The sequence below is a fragment of the Symphalangus syndactylus genome, chromosome 2, assembly GCF_028878055.3.
Source record: "Symphalangus syndactylus isolate Jambi chromosome 2, NHGRI_mSymSyn1-v2.1_pri, whole genome shotgun sequence".
NCBI lineage: Eukaryota > Metazoa > Chordata > Mammalia > Primates > Hylobatidae > Symphalangus > Symphalangus syndactylus.
The window spans coordinates 82,914,667-82,938,756 of NC_072424.2; the positions used below are offsets into that span (position 1 = coordinate 82,914,667).

General features: G+C 39.0%; 1 protein-coding gene across 2 annotated transcripts in view; it reads right to left on the minus strand.

Annotated features, from left to right (window-relative positions):
* The window catches only part of BVES (blood vessel epicardial substance), a 39,786-nt gene that overhangs the window by 15,207 nt on the left and 489 nt on the right, over positions 1 to 24,090 (minus strand). Inside the window, exons 1-7 of one of the 2 annotated variants that reach the window (XM_055260140.2) lie at positions 23,333 to 23,881; positions 20,739 to 20,975; positions 16,774 to 16,898; positions 12,819 to 13,006; positions 11,977 to 12,085; positions 4,449 to 4,616; positions 3,437 to 3,578 (exon numbers count right to left, since the gene is read on the minus strand). In XM_055260140.2, coding sequence (XP_055116115.1) covers positions 3,437 to 3,578; positions 4,449 to 4,616; positions 11,977 to 12,085; positions 12,819 to 13,006; positions 16,774 to 16,898; positions 20,739 to 20,964 — 958 coding nt within the window. In that variant the 5' untranslated portion in view covers positions 20,965 to 20,975; positions 23,333 to 23,881. Of the gene's footprint in view, positions 1 to 3,436; positions 3,579 to 4,448; positions 4,617 to 11,976; positions 12,086 to 12,818; positions 13,007 to 16,773; positions 16,899 to 20,738; positions 20,976 to 23,332; positions 23,882 to 24,090 lie in introns of those variants that run through there. The other variant, XM_055260152.2, reaches the window with a different exon arrangement.

A 24,090-nucleotide genomic window follows, 5' to 3' on the forward strand; every position in this document is an offset into this window, starting at 1 on the left:
AGAGATGGAAAGGGAGCCCCGAGGTGTAGCGGCTGAATGCAATGTGCACATGCTGTTCAGATCGTGATTCGAAAAATAATTACAAATATTCGTATGCATGTTAATGTTTAAATCGACCTAGATTTGGGTTAATGAATAGGTGGAACAATGTAAAAAGGTTTAAGGAAATACATAAGGTATATTTAATTTGGTATGGAGTGACACTGCTTGTAATTCTCTAAGTACTCTAACTAAAAGCTAAATGACACTGGAGATTATCATTGGATAATTTCACATGTTCCTAAGTAGAACCCTAGTACTCCAGTGCTAAGAATAAGACAAAAATTTTCATTGAAATGGATTACATTAACCAATATATGAAAACCTATCTGCAGCACTACTTGATCACAAGGAAGGAATCAGGAGATGACAGGTTTCCCCAGAAAAGTAGGTGGGAGTTGAGAAAAAGTGGCTTGGGGCAAGTCACTACCTTCTCACCAACTCTAGGTAGACTCATCTGCAAAGAGGCAAAAAACAACAGCTCCTGTGCCTAGCTCACATAGCTGTCAGGTTCAAATGCAAGAACAGATGTGAAGGTGACCTGTATATGGAAAAACGCTAGTCAACTGTTACTTGTATTTAAAAAAACACAGAGGCAATCTGGTCTACAAGCATGAGCTTTTGTTTTTCTTTTCTTTCTTTTCTTTTTTTTTTTTTTTTTTGATACAGGGTCTCACTCAGGCTTCTGTGCAGTGGCTCAATCATGGCTCACTGCAACCTTGACTTCCCCAGCTCAAGCAATCCTCTCACCTCAGCCTCCCAAGTAGATGGGACTACAGGCATGTATCACCACACCTGGATAATTTGTTTAATTTTTTGTAGAGATAGGGTCTCATTATGTTGCCCAGGCTGGTCTTGAACTCCTGGGCTCAAGCGATCCTCCAGCCTCAACCTCTCAAAGTGCTGAGATTACAGGTGTGAGGCACTGTGCCTGGCCAAGCATGAGCTCTGGAATCAGACAGGATCCCTAGGTTTGTATCGCAGAACCAGCCCCCATGGAAGAGGGGCAAGTGAATAAGCATCTCATGTTCCCTATTTCCTCATCTGTAAAACGACCTAACATCCGCTGTAGTAGACTGTGTTATAGTCCAGCTTTCCACCTGTTGTTTCTCACTAGCCCCTTCCTGCGCAGCCCCTGCAGAAGGTTTAAATGATCTATCCGTTGATGTTGGTTCTGGCAAGTGACTTCTGTGGCCCAGGGAACATGCATGGAAGTGGTACTTGCTCCTTTAGAGCAGGAGCTTTAACAGCCATCTTGTGAATCTGCCACCACTGTCTTCCCTCTGCAGTTACAATGGCAATGACCCAGATGGCAGCTGGTCTTTTGGCTGAGCCCCAAGAGTAGGGAAGTGCAGCACCCGACCTTCATGTGAGCTTTAGTTAATACCTTCAAAAAGTTACTATGCAGGCCAGGTGCAGTGGCTCATGCCTGAAATCCCAGCACCCGAGGCGGGTGGGATCCTTCTGCCTCAGCCTATTGAATAGCTAGGACTACAGGCCTGCACCACGACGCCTGGCATTTTTTTTATTTTTATTTTTATAGAGACAAGGTTCTCTTGAGCCCAGGAGTTCAAGGCTGTAGTGATCTGTAATTGTACCAATGCACTCCAGCCTGGGTGACAAAGTGAGACCAACCCCCATCCCCCCTGCCATACAAAAACAAAAACAAAAACAAAAAGAAAACAAACAAAAAAAAAACCGGAGATGAAATTCTTGTATGAAAGGTGATCTCCCAAAATATTAGAAGGAAAACAACATTCTTATCACCAAGGACAAGATGTTGAGGCAGAGAGATTATTCTGTACAAGACTTTATTAAAATAACTCGTCTTTAAGTCTTCCAACACAATTTAGTTGCTTTTTCATATCTTACTATTCTTTGTCCAATTCACTATAAACTGTTTAATTGCTTCTTTACGTCTTCATTTCCTTATGAAAGCTTCTGTGCCATGTAAAACCTGTATAAGCTTTTGACACAAACTCATACAACTTGTATTACATTTGTATCCTCTTCTCTTGTTAATCTGTCTTATGTCAATTTAATTCTCAGGTCCAGCCAAAAAACAACCCTAAAAGGGAAGAGGTAAAGTTTTTTCTTTCCTACGCACCAATTATATGGCCTTGTAAATTCCAGCCTCTCCTGACCATGCAATACTTAAAATCCCTAATATAACTTATCTAAGGCATACAAAGTTACAAGATCATTTACGTAAAGAATTGTTGAATGTGTTTGCATTTTTTAAAAGTTAATTTGGTTTAAAATACAATTGGAAATATGAATAGTTTTTAATTCATGCAATGGAAGAATATGTGCCTTTTTGCTATTTCATATGAATTTGTTCAAAGTTTTTATACCATCATTCTTAGAATAATTCTTAATTTTAAGTATTTAATTCTTAATTTAGTTTTTCTCATTTTACTTACTATTTTCAAGATCTAGGTTATTTGTGTTAAACTTAAGATGTTTTGAAACAATCTAAACTGTGGAAGAATACCGGAAAATGTGCCTCTTGGCAGGCGTGTGAATGAGGTAGCTTACAAGGGTGTTGAGTGATCTCCTTCATCTTTGGGAATATTCCATTTCTCAATCACTTTTTAACTCATGGCATTCATACTGAGATAACCAACCAGCAGCAGAACACCCAGCATTTATTTGTCTACCATTTAGTAAAACATTTCTGGGTCCAGGCTTTCACTCTAACTAAAGTCATGAAAGTAACAAAGCCAAATGGCAACAAAACCAAACAAAACCAAAGCAACAAAACCAAACCATGTGGACTCTTAGAGTATTCTGGTGAGCCACTAGTTTTTTTTTTGAGACGGAGTATCACTCTGTCGCCCAGGCTGGAGTGCGGTGGCGTGATCTCGACTCACTGCAAGCTCCGCCTCCCAGGTTCACGCCATTCTCCTGCCTCAGCCTCCCGAGTAGCCGGGACTACAGGCGCCTGCCACCAAGCCCGGCTAATTTTTTTTTGCATTTTTAGTATAGATGGGGTCTCACCGTATTAGTCAGGATGGTCTGGATCTCCTGACCTCATGATCCGCCCACCTCAGCCTCCCAAAGTGCTGATCTGCCCACCTCAGCCTCCCAAAGTGCTGGGATTACAGGCGTAAGCCACCATGCCCAGCCGGTGAGCCACTATTTAAGCAAAGTATATGGCAAAACCAGTGAACAATTTCAATTTCTGAAACAGAAATAATAGTTCTAAAGTTGGCTTTTAGCTCATATGCAATATGGGGGAAATGCTACACAAAATTTGATTGTTTTTATTATTACCTTTAGGTTACATTTCAAATAGTTACCTGCAAAGTTATTTTTCTAATCAAAGTTGTCATTTGTCTATGTCCAGAAATACCCATCAGAACTCTGGAGTAGTATCAGTTTTGGGATAACTTACAAAGAGAGGACATGCTGGAGGTACCCCGAAGAAACTGGTGCAAGCCGTCGTCACTGTCACTGGAGCTGGCTATACTGTTCCTCATTTCCAACATGGAGATCTGTGTGCAGAGGCTGAGCTGATGTTCCAGCTTTTTGGCTTTCTACGAAGCAAAGTTTTAAGCTTTCTGAGAATTATGGGAGTTGAATCAAACATTCCATTTAAGCAGCATGTACTTTTCCTAGAAATACATTAGTGCATTAAAAAAAAGAATAGCTGATACATATTAGGTGGCCAATAAACATAAACTATGATTTTTATTATTAGCTATTACCATAAATATATTATAAAAAAATAAAATATACTTAGTAGCCTATTTATAATAAGCTAAATAATTAACTGAAATAAGCACCAGCTTAATTTGATAAACAGCCCAGACAAGATGATTTTGAAAGGGCACATATACTTAATTGTCACTGTGTAACAGTACTTATCACAGAAACTTTTTTTAAATTCTCTCTTGTAATCATTTTAATTTCTTTCTAAAAAGATACGGGAATATTAAGATCAAATTGCAAATTGCTGAAGATCTATGCAGCTCTACACCTCTCCTTTCACCTTCTCGCCTGACCTGAAGATATGCAAGACTGGAAGACAGCAGGGTTCAAAGGCCAACTTCCTGATCACTGGGGTCTGTCAGCCTTTTTCTGTCTGCAAACCTCCAGCTGCCCTGTCCTCCCTAACCTACTCCATCCTCCACCCTCTCTTACTCCTTTACCATCTTCCTTAAAATGCTCTTGATGAAGAGGGTGCCTTATCACCATAAACACTAGTCCCTAACAATTATAGACTCCTTACTAAGTAACAGCAAATCTAATCATTACAAAATACTTTCTCCTCTCAAGATTACAAGTATCCCCAGTGCATTTAACATATGGCTAGTTAACTAAAAATTCAGGAAAACATATTTCATAAAGTGAAATATACCTCATATACATATTTATTTAACAAAATAAACTCAGAAAACACTTACTTTATCATTTAAGGTGGGATCATTCAATGAGTAGAGCTTATTTGTAATGTCTTTTCCAATAAGATACCTAAAGATTTCATACAAGAAAGGTTCTGATTCCAGAAAGTATGTTAATCTTTCTCTTGACCAGCATAAAAATCTGCAGTTATCATCTGCAATAATGGTGACCTGCCAAAGAAACAAGCATGCAAAGAATAAAGTACATCTATGTATATGAATTATGACTATAGTGATTTAGAAAACTAGCAATGATTTAGTGGACATTATCATAGCAATGATTTGTCAAATTATAAAAAAAAAGACTCAATGCACACAAGCTTCTACATGTATAAAATTATGTTTTTTAAAAAAGCAATCTGCAGACTAAATAGGAGCAAATTCTCTGGGTTTCATTGTTGTTTTGTTTTGTGAGGTCTGGTGACAGAAGAATGGCCACTGTATTGATACTGCTGCTGGAGCATGTATTCAACTGAGGATGCCACTGGACATATGACTAACATGAAATATTTCTTTACACCCTGTACATTACAATGAAGTTCAAAAATACAGCTTCAAGCAGATTAACTAAGATTCATTAGGCAAGTTGTAGATGAAAGACCTTCTGCCCCATCCAACTCTGCAAATATACACTAAAGACTGAGAAAACTTCAAGGGCCCCTAGCTGTTGCTGATGAATATGGCTGGTGAGGGTCCTTCTGTCATAGGTGTTTCTCGAGTGTCACATTTCAAGGTTAGATCCAGGATAGCCCATTAGAGATATTCACAGACACTCCCGAATTAGCTCAGAGCTGGAAATCATACCCCCTTTCCTTCAGTATTGTATGTAGGAAAGCAGAAAGGTACTATAACTGCACGACACAGAGCTCAAGTATCCCTCAAATAAATCCCTGCACCAGAGTGAGGGGCCATGACCTCACCACTCAGTGCCAGGAAGCCCTTCTTCCCATGTTAACACTTCCATCAGTTAACACTCCTGCAAGCTTCATTATGGCTTAAATCCTATCATTAAATCCAAGCTCATCAGCTGACACATCTGCCTGTTCTAAGCACTGTGAAGGCAGGGATTGTGTATCTTCATGTCTGTCTGAATGCCTGACTTCCAACATGGAGTGGTGCTTAATGCATGACCATTGTATGAAGGACTTAAGCAAATGAACACACAACATGGCAAAACCCTGGCTCTACAAAACATACACAAATTAGCTGGACATGGTGGCATGTGCCTGTAGTCCCAGCTACTTGGGAGGCTGAGGTGTGAGGATCACCTGAGCCCAGGAAGGTCGAGGTTGCAGTGAGCCATGATCACACCACTATACTCGATCATACAGTGGCAGCAGGAGACCCCTGGGTGACAGCATGAGACCTCATCGCAAAAACAAAAACAAAACAAATGAACACAAATATTGCAGAAGGCAAAAGCCAATGTCCATTAAACTGACATCCAGTCCTATCTGAGCCTCAGAGCAAATGTTTCCAAAGAAGCTCTGTCCCCTTTGTCACAAAAGTAAACACATTTCAGAGGACAAGGGGATATGTACATCTACCAAGACAGAAAATGAAAAACCCAGCTTGTCTCCTTACTTCAACAAGCTGAAATCTGATCACTGGCAAATTAAGAACGTCTGGCTACTTTAAAAAGTGGTGTCAACATTCCTAGGAAAAAAAGCTTGTGTTTATTTATTATATCAAAAGTAGGAATTTCCAAAACCAAACGTATTTGTTTTTAAGAAATGCATCAGCATCTAAGACTTGATGAAACACTAAATTTCATTCATTCTTTCGATATACGTTATTATGCATGTCCTTTGTGCTAGATACTCTTCAAGGTATGAAGTTACAATGGTAAACAAGAAAGACAAGATGCTTGCCCCATGAAGCTTACATTCTAGTGGAGAAGGATGATAATTAATAAAGAAATATGACAATTTCAGGTGGCAGTAAGTGTTTTGACAACCATAGAACAGGGGAAAGTGGTCGAGAATGACTAGGGCGTGACAGTAGCACATAATGCCACTCACTTTGTATATGTACTTTTAAACTTTATGGTGCTTTCATATCTATCACGTAAGTGGATCCTCAAAAGTCCGTTTAAAATAAGACAAGTAATATTCTTCCCCATTTTTCAGATGCCAAATGAGAAGGACCAAAAAACTCACAAACACATATTAATTAGTGGTAGAGTGGCTCTACAAAACATACAAAAATTAGCCGGGCATACTGGCATGTGCCTACAGTCCCAGCTACTTGGGAGGCTAAGATGGGCAGATCACTTGAGGCCAGGAGCTCGAGACCAGCCTGTGCCAACATGGTGAAACCCTGTCTCTACTAAAAGTAAAAAAAATTAGCTGGGTATGGTGGCGGGCGCCTGTAATCCCAGCTATTCAGGAGACTGAGGCACAAGAATCCCTTGAACCTGGGAGGCAGAGGTTGCAGTGAGCCGAGATCGTGCCACTGCACTCCAGCCTGGGTGACACAGTGAGACTCCATCTCAAAAAAAAAAAAAAAAAAAAAGTAGTGGTAAAGTGAGCACTTTTGACTTTCAGCCCAAATGTATTTTCCCACCAGGTCAAAATACCCAATACACCCAATACTCATCAATACCATTTCATAGAAACTATTTCTGCCTAGTGACTACAAGGTTGGCTGTGCAGTCCATCAAGAGCCCCTCATACGAAGAAAGGCTGAACACATGCCATGAAGCCTACATTCTAGTGGACGAGGCTGCTAATAAAGAAATAGGATCAAAAACATGGCAAGATTTACAGGAAGAGGAGTATAAGCAAACTGCCCCTGGGAAATTCCCACAAACGGTATGAGGTGGGTGCATAAATGGAAGGCAACTGAAAACTATTCCTGGAGTAATAACAGAAAAGTGAGCATGGGGTCCTCATGAGGGCCCAGCCATGCACCTAAGTGCTAAAGACAGTTAGGACTGATGTTCCTTCGTTGTGCAAAGATGTCACCCAGGACTCTGGAAAAGAGTGGGTGAAGGAGTTAAAAGAGGAGATGGGAATCATCTATGAGATGAAGAAATTATATTTAGATGATACATAAGGCTGTTAACTTTTTTTCAGCCATCTGAATTACCTCAAGTTTCCACTGAGGCAATAAAACTTTTACGATGACACTGTAATTTCCTTAGCAAATTCACTTTTTATTGATGGTTAAAAAATTACTTTCGACCTGTTTATTATTGAATATAAAATAATAGTATTCAAATAATAAGCTGTACTTAGTTCATATGAGTAACTTACAGGCCTATAAAAACATGGATTTAGTTGGAAGCCAGTAGTTAGAGTGCTGACTGAGGTCATTTTACTTGATTCCTAATGTTTCATTTCTACCAAATAGACAGTTTTATTTAATGATTTCCTGTCACAACAGTTAAGCAAAGTGTATTTTTTATGAGAATATCTTATAAAGCAATATAAGAATTTTAAAAGTTTCCATAAAATAAATTTGCTTCTTATTAGGCACTTCAGTAGTGCTATGCTTGAGTCCTTGTGAAGAATTTTACTGAAGAAATAAAAGCAAATACGGCAACAGAAGACATAAAAGGACATTTTTCAGGTCGAGAATTAGACTAAGCATTTGCAAACAGGTTTGCCATGATTACCACAAGGTACTGGATCAGTTCCTCCCTTTAGACTCCAAACCAATTCTACAGCCTGTCATAAAGAGAAGACACTGGGCTCCACTGCAGGAAACAAAGGTCTCTGAGGGATCTGCCACATGTGCTACAATCAGAAACCGCAGTGTGGCAATAGGACTGGCTGACTGTCCTAAGGAAATAATTTAATACTTTTTGCATGCATCATACTGCATTTCATATACCAAACACTAAAATATCCTAGAAGTGGTCTATTCCACTGATGCTTATTAGTTCTCCTAAGCACTAAAATAACACAGATTCAAAAGTGGCAGAGGAAATTGCTTCACAGCTCCACCAAAATATTTACTTAATATTAAGATAATGTTTTCTTTCAATACCATTAAAACTTAGTGTTCATTTCTTTTACAAGAGCATGGACATATGCCTGCAAGACATCCCTCACCCCTTGAAGTCAATAAAACTTTGATTTTTGGGCTTTGCAACACCAGGACCTGCTATTGGCTATGGGAAGGCAGCAGCATGAGATAGAATACAAAAGAAAAGCTTGCAAACAGTAAAGCTCACTTAATATAAAACATCTACACAAAAAAGGAGAAACCAAACAAAACACTACTTTTATCTTTTTTTTTTTTTTTTTTTTTTTGAGATGGAGTCTCATTCTGTCACCCAGACTGGAGTGCAAGGTTGCGATCTCGGCTCACTGCAACCTCCGCCTCCTGAGTTCAAGTGATTCTCCTGCCTCAGCCTCCTGAGTAGCTGGGATTACAGGCACCTGCCACCATGCGCAGCTAATTTTTATATTTTTAGTGGACACCAGGTTTCACCATGTTGGCCAGGCTGGTCTCCAACTCCTGACCTCAGGTGATCCACCCGCCTCGGCCTCCCAAAGTGCCGGGATTACAGGTGTGGGCCGCCGCGCCTGGCCTACTTTTATCTTTTGTAATAATAGTACTCAAGATTCTATCAATAAACAGCAACTCTGGGCTATAAGTACCAAAATCACTATAAGTACCTAGGGATAAAAAACTGTAAGTTCAGAATCTGTTTTCTCAGCTCTATCACTATGCTTATTATCATGGTAATTACTACATATTTACCAGAGCAACACCTGCTGTGCAATCTCAAGGGACAGTCATTGAGTCCACTTGCCTTCTCTTTCCTCCTTCTCATCCTACTGTACAATTCATGAGCACCCTGACCACAGAACGAATTTAAAGAAAGAGAAATTCAAAGGAAGTAGATCCTCATCAAACATGTTTAACTGGTCAGTTAGGGAAGGATGAGCTTAGCAGGTAAAAAGTGTTGAGGGTGGAGAAGCCTGATGGCTGATGATCAAGTGTCCTCTGCCATTGACACAGGTAGAGAGAAGTTGGCTCTGGGAGAATGCGACATTTTTCATGTGGGAACTTGCATAGGTAAGTGGCAATATACATACTCCTACACAGATGTGTAATAGCTATTTACTACTCTCGAGGATCTGCCAACAGGAACATTTTGTAAACAATCAAAGTACAGTCTCTCCCAAGGGCTTACTCTGATGGCTCCAGCTATACAGGACACAGGCTTCATGATGCTAGTTTTAATATACTGGCCAATCAGGAAATGCCACATGAGACTCTGTGCAGAGAAAAGCTGACTGGCATTAGGAAAAGCTGAACACATTTTCTTCATCCAGCTATGGCACTATAAAATTTTGGTCACGTTTTTGGAATCTTTATAATTACCGGGAATAATTCTCAACTACCAAAATCCAATCCCTAGTCCCCAAGAAGAGAACTGTAGCTAATGGTAGGAATTCCTTTTTTGTTGACTTAATTATAAACGCAATCTGAAGTCCAGTGGAAAAGATAGTATGTTAGTATTTCTGGCCTCTTGGGGACCACTTGATCCTGGAAACAAAGCAGGTTCAATTCTCACTCCATCCTCAAATCCCAGTCTCTTCAGGATTATATGAGATAGTTATCACACAAAACCACCTGCTACTATACACAGAGAAATACAGGCAAAAGATAAATGTTGGGCTTCAGAAAAAGAAACTGTAAAAAGGTCACAGGAAAGAAGGAGAGAAAGAAGATGTGGCCCTGCACCAGTTTGTAGATGGTGGTGATTAAAGATAAAATAAGAACATAAATCTCACATCAAAGCTGACCCTCACAACAACAAGGTGAGAGTGTAAAGACAGGAGCCAGGACACAGCATTAGCTGTCTCCTTCTGTATTGTTAAGCCCAGTCAGCTTGGGAAGAATGTTGCGTAACAGTGAATCTATATGCAACCTTTTAGTAAATGCACATAACTAACAAGCTGCACGATTACTCAGGCCAGTTATTCAGGAACGGCGGGAGCAGGGCAGGATTGAAACCATCGTAAATGATATAAACTAAACTGTATGTCTGTAAGTGTTCTTTTATCTCCAATTTTGTGGCATCCCAAATTCTATAGCATCTCAAAATGAGACTCTAAATAAGATTCTGTCATCAAGAAATACTAACATTCCTTCCTCCCTCAGGTGGTAATAGCCTCTTCGTTTCTATTTCTTACCTAAATAGATTTACCTTCTTGCCCACAAGCAATCCCATTCTCAGGATATTTCCTTACTGCTGTTAATCCAGAGGCTGAGACTAAAGGAAACTCTCACCCGTTTATTTTCTTGGTTAATTTCCTTCCAATAACAAGGTGAATGAATAAAATAGGAGGGCTGGACACTTACAGAAAGAATCAGAACAAAGTGCCACATAATGGAGCAATTTGTTTTTTGTTGTTGTTTGTTTTTTTTTTTTTTTTTTGAGACGGAGTCTTGCACTGTTGCCCAGGCTGGAGTGCAGTGGCGCGATTTTGGCTCACTGCAAGCTCCGCCTCCCAGGTTCACGCCATTCTCCTGCCTCAGCCTCCCAAGTAGCTGGGACTACAGGCGCCCACCACCACGCCCGGCTAATTGTTTGTATTTTTAGTAGAGATGGGGTTTCACCATGTTAACCAGGATGGTCTCGATCTCCTGACCTCGTGATCTGCCTGCCTCGGCCTCCCAAAGTGCTGGGATTACAGGTGTGAGCCACTGTGCCCGGCTGCAGCAATTTGTTTTAACACAAAAGGAATCACACTAACTAGTCCACGTTCAAATTATTGCCATTACAAAGAACTTCATTCTTTCCCCTTAAACATATTCATTAAGTATAAAAGAGTTTAGTGATTAGATTTCTTTCATAAGAATTAACAAAATAAATTCCCTAAGGCAAAGCCAGTTTTCTGGTTTTCTCCAATAAATGTCAATTACTTGGTTTAAGAACACTGATTATCTACAGCTCACATTTTCCTTTTTGCTAATAAAGCATAAGATGTTTTCTATAGAAAAAATTATAAAAATTCAAATAAGCAAAAAAAAGTTTAAAAAGCAAACACAGTCTAGAAATAACATTATGACAAAATTAGAATATATCTTTCTATAACATTTTCTGTACATATATACAGTATTTTTTAGGCCAGGCGTGGTGGCTCACGCCTGTAATCCCAGCACTTTGGGAGGCCGAGGCAGGCAGATCATGAGGTGAAGAGATTGAGACCATCCTGGCTAACACGGTGAAACTGTCTCTACTAAAAATACAAAAAATTAGCCAGGGGTGGTGGCGGGCGCCTGTAGTCCCAGCTACTCGGGAGGTTGAGGCAGAAGAATGGCATGAACCTGGGAGGCGGAGCTTGCAGTGAGCCAAGATTGCACCACTGCACTCCAGCCTGGGCAACAGTGCAAGACTCCATCTCAAACAAACAAACAAAAAAAAAGAGAGACAATACTATATATGCCCTATGGTAACTTGTTTTTTCCCCCAATAATTCATAGCAGTGTTTCTATTAATATCCTTTGGATTCTGAATGAGATACAAACTAGTTTCAATCTCCTTAAAAATCATGTGAAAACGTACCTGGAATTTTTCACCTTTGTGCATCTGAGTTGATCTAAATTCAGGAGAATCTATAAAGGCACAGGGGTAAATGTTATGCAGAAAATGTCCTCGATAGGAGACCTTCATTCTGATAACAGAAATTAATGTTAATAAAAGCAATATTTCACAAATACCACGATGATCCTTAAAACTGCTATAATCTTATGCGATTTTATTTTGTAGTACAGTTTTAAAAATTCCACAGATGATGGACATAACTAAAAGCACTTCCTGAGGCACAAGTATTTCAAAAAATAACGTTAGAAAAAGAAAAAAACAGTGTCCAGTATTGAGCCAGATGTATGCCGTCTAGTGGTTACTATTGCTCTTGTAATGGAAGTGACCATATAATCTGTAACTCTAGCTGGGACACTTCTGAGAGGGAAGAGGTGTTATTAATAACAATGCCAGCACAACAGACTGACTCTCTCCCCAAAAGGCTGACATTCCTAGAAGTTGTATTTCTGTGATATTCAAGACAAATTAACTCTGGAGCATGAATAAGCTTTTTGAATTTCAATGTCTAATTTAAATCCACTTCAATTTTGACTCATTCATTTTTAATAAAAGGTCAAAAATGGTTAAAATACTTGCAATTGAAAATCCTGACATCAAGATTCAGAACAGTACATTCAACCTGGCTTTAACGTGTTGCTCTATAGCGTTGTAAAGTGTAGTTGTAGCATAAAATTCCACCAACAACAAACCCTGTGACTGCTTTCTCCATTCATTGGCAACATTTCCTTCCATTCACTTCCTTCCCAGAGGCCATGAAAAGATTAAAGGTAAACTAGGAATTTTGATTTCCACAGAACACTTACTTTCCCTTCAAGAGAATACTCAGACGGTCATCAACTGAGGTTTTATCCTCTGCAGCATAAGTCTGGCCCTTTTTCAAGGTTTGGATCATGCAAAACTGTCCAGTTAGTCTTCTGAACAAATCTGGAGGCACATGGAGTGGTTCAAACAATCGCCGGTAGATGCCACTGAGTTCCTTTTCAATCTTTACCTGAAATGCAGCAATGACTAGATGCTGCACCAATGCAGCAGCAATCCCAAAACACTGACTTCTGTGGTCTAAATATGGTTTTGATAATAAACAAATCTTTGATATATACCATCACCCTTCTGTATTTAGGCCAATAGAATCTTACACAGCAAGTGAAATGGTGATAGAAGTTTATACTTTAGATGCTAAAAGGGTACGGTTAGGTCATGTGAGGTGGTTCATGCCTGTAATTCTGGCACTTTGGGAGGCTGAGGTGGGAGGATCACTTGAGCCCAAGAGTTTGAGAGCAGCCTGGGTAACACAGTGAGGCTCTATCTCTACTCAAAAAGAAAAAAGCCAGGTGCGGTGGTCACGCCTGTAATCCCAGCACTTTGGAAGGCCGAGGCGGGTGGATCTTCTGAGGTCAGGAGTTCGAGACCAGCCTGACCAACATGGTGAAACCCCCATCTCTACTAAAAGTACAAAAAATTAGCTGGGCGTGGTGGCATGCACCTGTAATCTCAGCTACTCAGGAGGCTGAGGCTGGTGAATTGCTTGAACCCAGGACGCAGAGGTTGCAGTGAGCTGAGATTGCTCCATTGCACTCTAGCCTGGGCAACAAGAGCAAAACTCAGTACCAAAAAAATAATAAAAATAAAAATAAAAAAATAAAGAAGAAAAGAAAAAAAAGAAAAAGAAAAAGAAAAAAAAATTAGCACCTATAGTCCTGGGTACTTGGGAGGCTGGGAGGATTACTTGAGCCCAGAAGTTTGAGACTGCAGTGAACTATGATTGGACCATTGCACTCCAGCCTGGGCAACAGAGTAAGACTGTCTCAAAAAAAAAAAAAAAACCAAAAAACTTTCGCAGTTAAACTGAACTCAGAGCATAAGGGGAAGATCCGCACTACTCATCATAACCTCTTCCTATTAGCTATAATGCAACTGTTTAGGTTTTCAATGTTGTCACAACATTCATCTTCCTAATCTTAGCATCTTCTATAAATAACAGAAAACCTTTTCTGTGAAACCTTTTGTTTCACAAAAAAAATTTTTTACTAACTTTTAAATATGGCAGCAAGAAAATAAACACAAAATAGGAATCAGTGAGGAAACAAATTTACAAAGGTAACACATACATTAAGCATTTTATCTCCATGTAATTACTTAATGCACCAATATAGAAAAACAAACATGCACAGCTGCAATCACTGCTTCACATTTATGTACTGTCAAGTAAAGTGAAGGAAAAAAAGGGGGTGTAAAAGAGTTTTAGTGTAGAAGTTTCATCGTAAGCTTAAATGAACTCTGTAAAATGGAGAACCTACTGGCAAATAAGGCTGGCTACTGGAGGAAGAGAAAAACAAAATGGCTTAATCATTTCTGTTGTCAGATTCTCCAAAGCCCAGGTCATGCCCCATCTTTGGCCCCAGCATTAGTCTCTGGAAGTCACACTAATTGGGTGGATGGAAAACCATAATGCACCGTATCTCTGGCAGGCACGATATGAAGCCTATAGACCGGGATCATGACAGCTGCTCCAACCTGATGTCACTATAGCATTTGCAATGCTCCTACTTGTCCTGCTCTTTCATTTTGAGGAAAATCCAGCACTCATATTTTTCAAAAAAGTAGATTTACAGTATGAGAACAAACAAAAGCACAGACACTAAGCGATTTACTTATTTGGTGCTATGATCAGCAACTTCTGAACCTTAAATTTTGGGATTCCAGCAAGTTCTGACATTCAGAAAATGCAATCATTATCTACCTCCTCTACTCCAAAGCTCTATTAATGAGCATTTAATATGATTTATTCATAATCTGCTCATCCCGTAACTCTCAGATCAAGCCCTTTTTATGTATTTATTTTTTGGAGATGGAGTCTCGCTCTGTTGCCTGTGCTGGAGTGCAGTGGTGTGATCATAGCTCACTGCAGTCTCAAACTCCTGGGTTCCAGTGATCCTCCCGAAAAGCTGGGACTACAGGTGTGTGCTACCACATCCAGCTGATTTTTAAATTTTTTGTAGAGACAGGGTCTATGTTGCACAGGCTGCTCTCAAACTCCTGGGCTCAAGTGATCTTCCAACCTAGGCCTCCCAAAGTGCTGGGATTACAGGCATGAGCTATGGCGCCCAGCCTCATGAAGCCCTCTTAATTCTTTTCCTCTTTTTTTTTTTTTGAGACAAAAGTGTTGCTCTGTCACCCAGGCTGGAGTACAGTGGTACAATCTCAGCTCACTGCAACCTCCGCCTCCTGGGTTCAAGCGATTCTTGTGCCTCAGCCTCAGAGTGGCTGGGACTACAGGTGTGCACTACCATGCCAGCTAATTTTTGTATTTTTTAGTAGAGACAGGGTTTCACCACGTTGGCCAGACTGGTCTTGAACTCCAGACCTCAGGTGACCCACCCGCCTCAGCTTCCCGAAGTGTTGGGATTACAGGCATGAGCCACTGCACCTGGCCTAATTCTTTTCCTCTTTGAAAGCATTTACTCATCAAAGGTTTTTTTGACCACCTACTGTGTGCCAATAACGGTTGACAGGAAAAGTGGATACAACAGTAAGTGTGTTAGATTATTGTTCCCAATTATTCACTGCTCCCAACCTCTGTAAGAGGACTGTACATCCCCTTACTCCACCCCATGCCCCATATTATCAAACTTGGCCATGTCACTTGTTTTTGCCAATGAAATGTGAACAGAAACAATATATGTCCCTTTTGAGCAAAAGTTTTAAGAGACATTGGGTGTTTCTCTTTTGCTCTCTAGTACTTTTTCTTCTGCCATGAGAATGCATGGTCCAAACAGAACCTGCTGCTTCAGCACAGACCCTGAAATGAATGAGATGCATAGAACAGAATCACAGCTGACACATAGCTGCCAGAGTCAAGATACAAGGTGGGTGAGAAAAAAAAGCCCATTTGCTGTTATATATCATTGAAATTTATTACATAGCATAACCTGGAAAAAACTGAATATTACAGTAAAACAACACGGACTGACTCACTATGTTTGGATGAGGTTACAATCTAGTTGAATGCCTATTATATATCATCTAAATCATTCAAATTAGAATCTTCTATGAATCGTCTTGTTTTCTGATAGTTTTCTACATGCAAATCTGGCCCCAAACATAAGATTAAGGCAAGCACTATATCTTTTACTTTACTGAATGTTTGTTTGTGCTTAGGAAAGTCAGTAGATATATATGGGGTGATTTCTAGGACTCCTGCTGTTTTCCTACTCTATTTCTATTCTTGGTATGATCAACAAATACAAGATAAATCAGAGTTGAAAAGAAAAAGTTAAAGACTGGTGTTTTGGTAGCAACCCACCAAATATGGTGACTTCCTTAAATGAATATTTCGGGCACTAGAAAAATATATAGTTATTACACCAAAAAAACAGCACGAACTATTCGTAAATCATTAGAATGTTTACAGAAGTTGTCTATTAGTAAGTAATTTTATAACTGGGCAATGATATTTCCAGGTTAACATCTGAATATCAATATAAAAAAAATCAAGTAATATGACTTAAAAAGGAAAACATTACTCATGTTCTCTCATATGCTAATGATTTTTAAAGTTTTAAAAACTCATTTGTAGAACAAGCTTCATGGTACTAAAATGTTTCACTTTCAGGCATATGTAAACAGAAAGCCTAAACTTCAGAGAAATTATATTAAAGTGACTAAATATGCTAGATGCTTACTCTTAACTCTGAGCAAAGTACCTTTCAAAGTTTTAGCTTTAAAATCACTTCCTTATTAATTAATTTTAGTAATTACCGGTCTCTTCTTGTATAAAAGATACGACAGATGCAAAATATTGACACCCAAGAACACAGAGTTCCAGATCATTATATCCAAGGCACATCGGTAGAGAGTGGCCCAGACGATATAAAGGGTACATCCTGTTGAAGGGCAAAGTTAACATGTTAGATAATCTAGAAGAGCCTAAGCAGGGAGCTTAATAAATTTGATATCCTCTATATATACAGTAGTCCTCCCTTTCCTGAAGGTGATACTTTGAAAGACCCCCAGTGGATGCCTGAAACCATGGATAGTATACAACTCTATAAACACTATGCTTTATTGATCTGATACCCAAGACAGCTAATAAGCAATCACTGGGTGGGTAACATAGATAGTGGGGATAAGCTGGACAAAGGGATGATTCACATCCCAGGCAGGATAGAGCAGAACACTGCAAGATTTCATCGCACTATTCAGAATGTCTTGGAATTTAAAACGCATGAATTGTTTATTCTTGGTATTTTCCATTTAATATTATTGGACTGTTGTCGACCACAGAAAGTGAATCCATGCATGTGGGGACTACTGTAAATCAAACATATTTTAGAACTACCTAAGCCAAATATCACATTGTTTCATTTTGGTTTCTGTCCAGTGACAAAAAACTCCCAAATATATGCTTTGTTGAATAAAATCTGTATTAAAAATATACAGGAAATACAGAGTATAAAAAATATTTTTAAAGGGGAAAAATCCATAATTCTACTACTTAAAGAAAGCCATTAAATATCAAATAATTTAATTCTGCCTTACAGAATTAGTTTTCATACAGTTTTACCTGATGGCAAACCTAGCACACATACAATTTTAAAATCTCCTTTTTGACTTATTCCAGTGATTTTCCCATTTCATTAAACTCTTTGCAAGCATAGTTTTAAAAGACTGCAACTGATTAAACCATAATTTATTTAACCATCCCCCTACTGCTGGAAAGACAATATTTTGAGGGTATAATTTTTGACAAGTGGAAAAAAAATTTTATACATACAAATTTTTCTGTATCTGTGATTGTTTACTTAGTCTGGATTACCTGAAGGTGAATCTAGGGAATGAACTTTATAGTTTTTTACAATATTGAAGAATTGTTTTCCAAAAGGTTTGTACAAATTTGCAATCCTACTAGTTAGAAATGCCAGTATCAAGTTGCCAATATAGTCATGTGTCACTTAATGACAGGGATATATTCTGAGAAACATTTTGTTAGATAATTTTGTTGCTGTGTGCACATCAGAGAGTATGCGTACATAAACCCAGATGGCATAGTCCATTACACTATAGGGTATAAACCAACAAAGTACAGCTTGTTACTGTATTGAATACTGCAGGCAATTATAACACAATGGTGAGTATTTGTATATGTAAATATATCTAAACATGGAAAAGGTGAACATGTGGTACTAGATTATGGGACCACTTTCGTTATACGATGCACGACTGTATTATAAAATGTGAAAACTCCTAATTTGATAGTAAGGAATTATGTATACTTCATTTTGTATTTCCATGATTACTGGTGAACTTGCATATTTTACCAAAATGTTTTAGCCATCTGAATTTTCCCTTGGTGATTATCCATTTATCTCTGAGAATCTTCCTGTGTTTTCTTATTGATTCTCTTACCTTACATAAAATATCCCCAGTTTCTTTTGATGAATTTTATAGTAGGAGAGTTAATACAGTATATACATTTAAAATAAAACTATTTTGAAGATATAAATCATTGACACATGCATACTTACAAAAGCTAACCTCCCACTTTAAAAGTTACTCACTTGCAGTTTTTTATTTCATAAGAATGATTTGAGGCACCTGAATAAAGCCCAAAATGTAAAAATTTAAATATTCTTTAAGTAATATTTCATGGGAAATAGTGAAGCAATTTAAAATATTTTAATTTAAAGGAGACAAGGTATATAATGGGAGGATAGAGAAAAACTGGAGGACCTGAATTATAGTCCTGGTTTGGCCATTTTTTCTCCATCTTAATTTTGGGTGGGTCATTTTACTTGTCTAGGTTTCACTTTTTTAAATTATTTTTTTTCTTTTTTGAGACAGGGTCTTGCGCTGTTGCCCAGGCTGGAGTGCAGCAGCCTCGACATCCCAGGCTCAAGCCATCCTCCCACCTCAGTCTCCCAAATAGCTGGGACCACATATGCATGCCACCATGCCCAGCTAATTTTTAAATGTTTTGTAGACATAGGGTCTCACTACATTGCCCAGACTGGTTTTGAACTCCTGGCTTCAAGAGATACTCTCACTTCAGCCTCCCAAAGTGCTGGGACTACAGGCGTTAGCCACTGTGCCTGGCCTAGGTTTCTCTTCCTGCATTTACAGAATAAAGTGTTAGATTTGATAATATCTTTGGTTCATTCCACCTCCAAAACTCTGTCTTAAAATTCATAATTGATGTTTGCTTTTTTATAGGGTACAGTATTTTTTTTTTTCCATTCAACTCCCTGTTCCTACTGCTGTAATCCTCACCTTACTCACAGGTCACACAGCCACAGAGGTCCCACAAGCTTCTACTAACCTTCCAACCTCTTTTTCCTTGTCATTTATCACATTTTTTTTTTTTTGAGGCAGAGTCTAGCTCTGTCACCAGGTTGGAGTGCAGTGGCACAATCTTGGCTCACTGCAACCCCTGTCTCCTGAGTTCAAGCAATTCTCCTGCCTCAGCCTCCCGAGTAGTTGGGATTACAAGCGCCTGCCACCATGCCTGGCTAATTTTTGTACTTTTAGTAGAGACAAGGTTTCACCATGTTGGCCAAGCTGGTCTCGAACTCCTTACGTCAGGTAATCCACCCAGCTCGGCCTCCCACAGTGCTGGGATTACAAGCGTGAGCCACTGTGTCCAGCCCATTTATATTTTTAAGCACAATGCACTACTCTACATTCTCCCCAATATGCTCAATTTCCTTCTCTTCTGTGCTTTGTTTGGATGCTACACACATTCACTCAGAGAAATCCTGCTCATCTTCCAAAATCCAGGTCCCATGTCACCTCCTCAGTGGGACCCTGCTCTGCCCTCCTATTAAGCCTATCACCTTCTCCGTGTCCCCCGGATAATGGGTGCACACCTGCATCCCAGCATCCAATACGCCATACTGGGATTGCCCATCTGTTTCTCCACCAGCCCCTACAAGAGTGTCTTTCTCAAGGATGAAGATGGCCTTCCTCAATCGTCTTGACACATCACAGGTGCTAAAAAATGCACCTGAATAAATGGGCCATCAGAGAAATAATCACATAAAGAATAATTTGTCAAGAATCACTGGCTAATATAACAGACTCAATTGTTTTAATATTCTGATGTGAATCAATTTTACTTGCTTCATCAGGGTTACTGGGACCAAAAAAAAATTTGTTTTATTTAAACTACTGTATCTGGTAATTGTTTTTGTTCCCAACGTTTCTTTACTGCCCACAGCAAATATCTTTTCAAGTAATAATAGTTAAAACTATACAGTACTTACTATGTGCAGGCAATATTCCAAGTTAAATATATATATGACACACATTTAATTCACAACAACTTTGGGAGGTGGTATTATTTTTACCCTTATCTGATACATGAGGAAACTGAGGCAGTAGAAAGATTAAATCGCTTGCCCAAGTTACAGTTAACAAGAAGTAGAACCAGGATTTGAATCACACAATTTGACTTTAAAGTTCATACTCTTACACAAGAATGAATGTTCTGGTATCTGGAAAACCTAAACAACATATGAAAGCACATATAAACAAAGTAAGTAAGGGAGAGATATGGCACGTGAAGGCCTATGCTCTAAGCTAACTGATATACTGCTAATTCATTAACACAGACTTACATTTTTTGGCTTGCTATGGGCCTGACGAAGAATACTCTGAAGCTCTCAATGTAAAGCCCATCTTATGTCAGTTACAGAAAAGTTACATAAAATATCAGTTAGGTATCTTACCTAGAGTTAACATTCCCCTAAGAAATATCATATGAAGGTGAAGAGTAGTTGGAATAACCAACCCAACTGCAAAACAAATATTTGCTACATGAAAAACCAGATGATGTATCTCTCTCCAGTTTTCACAAGTGGTCTCATTGGAAGGCACAGGTATGATACTTTCTAACTCAGGTGTAAAACCTATGGCAGTTGATTCTCTCAATGGGCTGGACTCTGTATAATTCATTTTGAAAATTCCTGTAAAAACAAGTAAACAAAAGTAAAATCATAAAAATGGCAATTGTATCTTTTTACCTTCATAGGTATTATGCCAAAATTATTTCTGTGAATTAAATAGACTTCTCTAGTGCTTATGAATTACACAGACCCAGATTCAAATCCAACTCTGTCACATATTAAATGTATTCAGTTCCTTACCTGTTAAAGGATGATAATAATACCTCATTTGCCTTATGATCAAATGAAATGAAATATATAAAAAGCATAGTGCACAACTAGTCCCTCATAGGCACATATATAGGTATAAAGACTTGTAGGGAAGGGAGGAGTGAGGGAATTAGTCTTTAAGACAATCACCAATGTTCATAAACCATGGTAATTACAAAGTTATTTCGTCTAGTCTTCCATCAAATTCCCACTGGTGACTGAATCCAAACACAGGAAAAATAACTAGAAAACTAATTATTTGAATACTTAAAAAAATATGAATACCCTCACATCTATTTGAAGGCTTAGGATATTTAGAAGGCCCTATTTTTATACCACCATTAAACCACTGTATCATACATACATAATACATTATCATATATGCAAATAATATATAGCCATATAAACATTTATATATACACAGAGAGATACAACATGAAACTTTTATTATCTAATTTAAATCTCTACTTTATTTCCCATAATAATTCTACTTGGTAGCATATCACAAATTTAAAAGTAGTAAACTTCCCGTTTACTTATACATATGAAAATCCATAGCAAGTACATTTAAAGAATATACATTTTACACATGCTTATATAAAACCATTTCCTGTGTTACCTGTCTTTGGTCTCTGGTCCTTAAAAAACACTCTATTATTAATTGCACAAATTTGGTCCTTGCCAAACACTATGTAGGTTTACAGAATATATGAATTATTCTGTTTCAGGAAAATTCCAAATGAGGATCCTAAATACATTTAAATTTAGGAATATGTATTTCTTTCAAAATAAGGTCATACAATTAATCTTACTCTTCTGCTTGTTCTTAATATACTAAAGGTTTTAGGTAGTAGAATAATTAATTGGTATAAAATGGGTATTTTGAAAGGATGTTAACAGATAAATGTGAAAGAATTCCACAGCTTAAAGATGATAAAAAACAAGCACACCAATTTACAAATTGTGAATGAAATCATCAAGTCAACTGAAGATCTTTTTACATAATTCTGAAATAGCTCATAAATATAATAGTAATAATTGACTTAGATATTGATTTGCTACAAAAAGGAAAGAAACAAAAATTCACCTATTCTCCAAATGTCTGAAATCAGCAAATATGTAAGCCTATCAGGATGGCGGGGGGCAAGATCATTATTTTAATAACTCCATTTATACAAAGTTTGCTTTTCAAGGCCAAATGAGAATGAATCTCATAACTTCTGCAGGAGAGAGAATGATACGACGCGTCCTCAATCACTCATAACCTAACATCACCTACCCTAGCATTACATAGGTTAATAATAACTACCATTTCGACAGCACTGTAGAATGTACCTACACTCCCATTGTCCTGTTTGTCCTCTAGGAGGCAGGGACAATGTTTATTCATCTATGTACTTCCAAGGCCTAGCCTCTGTAGAGAAGGCCACTGAGGCAGGGATGAAAGCCACTCTGAAGGAACCTCAACCTGATAAACACTTTTAGAAATCACTGTTCAGTCTCCCCAGATCTCAGTAATAAAGCCAGTAGAGTGCCTAGCCTTCCTGAGGTTGAGTGAGGTTCTATACCACAAGCCACCAGGGTGCCACATAAGCCAGGGAAAGCCACTTCTGCTCCTCGGGTCTGTTTCTTCCTTGGAATAGGGAAAACTTTAATAGCCTATGGTTCTAATACACATTTACCTAATCAATCAATCAATACATGTTCCCCCTCGAGTTCACCCAATTTCACCTGTATTGCCTATTAATCCACTATAATTCAATATCAGGCTTTTACAAGTTCTTAAAGTGACACTAAAAGTCCCAATTTCTGGTCCAAGAAAAATGACAGGAAAACTACAATTATGATCCAAGAACCAGAAAATATTATTAGCAATTTTTAGAAGGTAGGGTCATCCTAAACATGTTTTGATGCACGACACCTTATTAAAGAGATATGCATATACATACAGATATATGTATCTATATATCTACATAACTGTCTATTGTGAAATGCCAGTTACCTATTGTCGAAAATATTGATCAGATCAGTTTACTCTGATTACCACTTAATCGTTTAGTGGCTTACACTTAACAATTCTTATACAGAGAATAGGTGGAAAGAGAAAGGTTAGACTGCTAAATTGGTAAACTTTTCAGATTAATTTTGACTAAATCAAGATAAATTACCTTTCCCTCGTCAGATCATCAAAGTTGAAGTCCTTAAATTACCTATACTAGTAAAGTTCTGTTTATCGGTTTTCAAATAGGTGACTGTAGGGCTAAATAGCTAAATGTTGAAACTAACGTTAAACCTCTACCAAACTAAAAAAAGGAAAAAGATAACTGCAAAGAGCGTCTTGCTAGTCGAGTTAATTCATTCTGTAATTCTAAGTGAATCTTCGCACATCTTCCGAACGGCAAACGGCATTACGTTGCTAAGAGTCTTTTCGCACTTATTCATGCTTCAAAGCAGGCAGTTTCTGGGACTTGTCTGGCCAACAACCCGTTCCCAAAGGCTCGGGGAAGGAGGTTGCGGGTGGGTGGCGCGGACCTCGGCTCCCCAGCCATCGGCGCTCTCCCGGGGCCCTCTGACTTCGCTCCTTAAAGGAGGAGGGTCCGCGGCAACCGTCCTCCTTGGCCAGGCGCTCTCGGGACGCGGGGGTGAGGAGTGAGCGCCGTGGCCCACCCTACTCTCGGAGCGGGGACGGAGTGGGCGACACCGCGCGCCCGGCTGCACGCAGGCTCTGCGCGGCTCGCGGTGGCCCTACGGGGGGCGAGGAGGAACCCTGGGGACCCGGCGGAGAGCGCAGAGGCGGAGCTCACCAAGGGGCTTGCCCGCCGCAGAGCGGGGGAGTCGGCACTCGGTGGGGCCGAGGGCCCGGGGACGCTGGGGCTGCCTGACCCGAGCGGCGGCCGCTGACCCTTGAGGATCTCTGTGGCCGCAG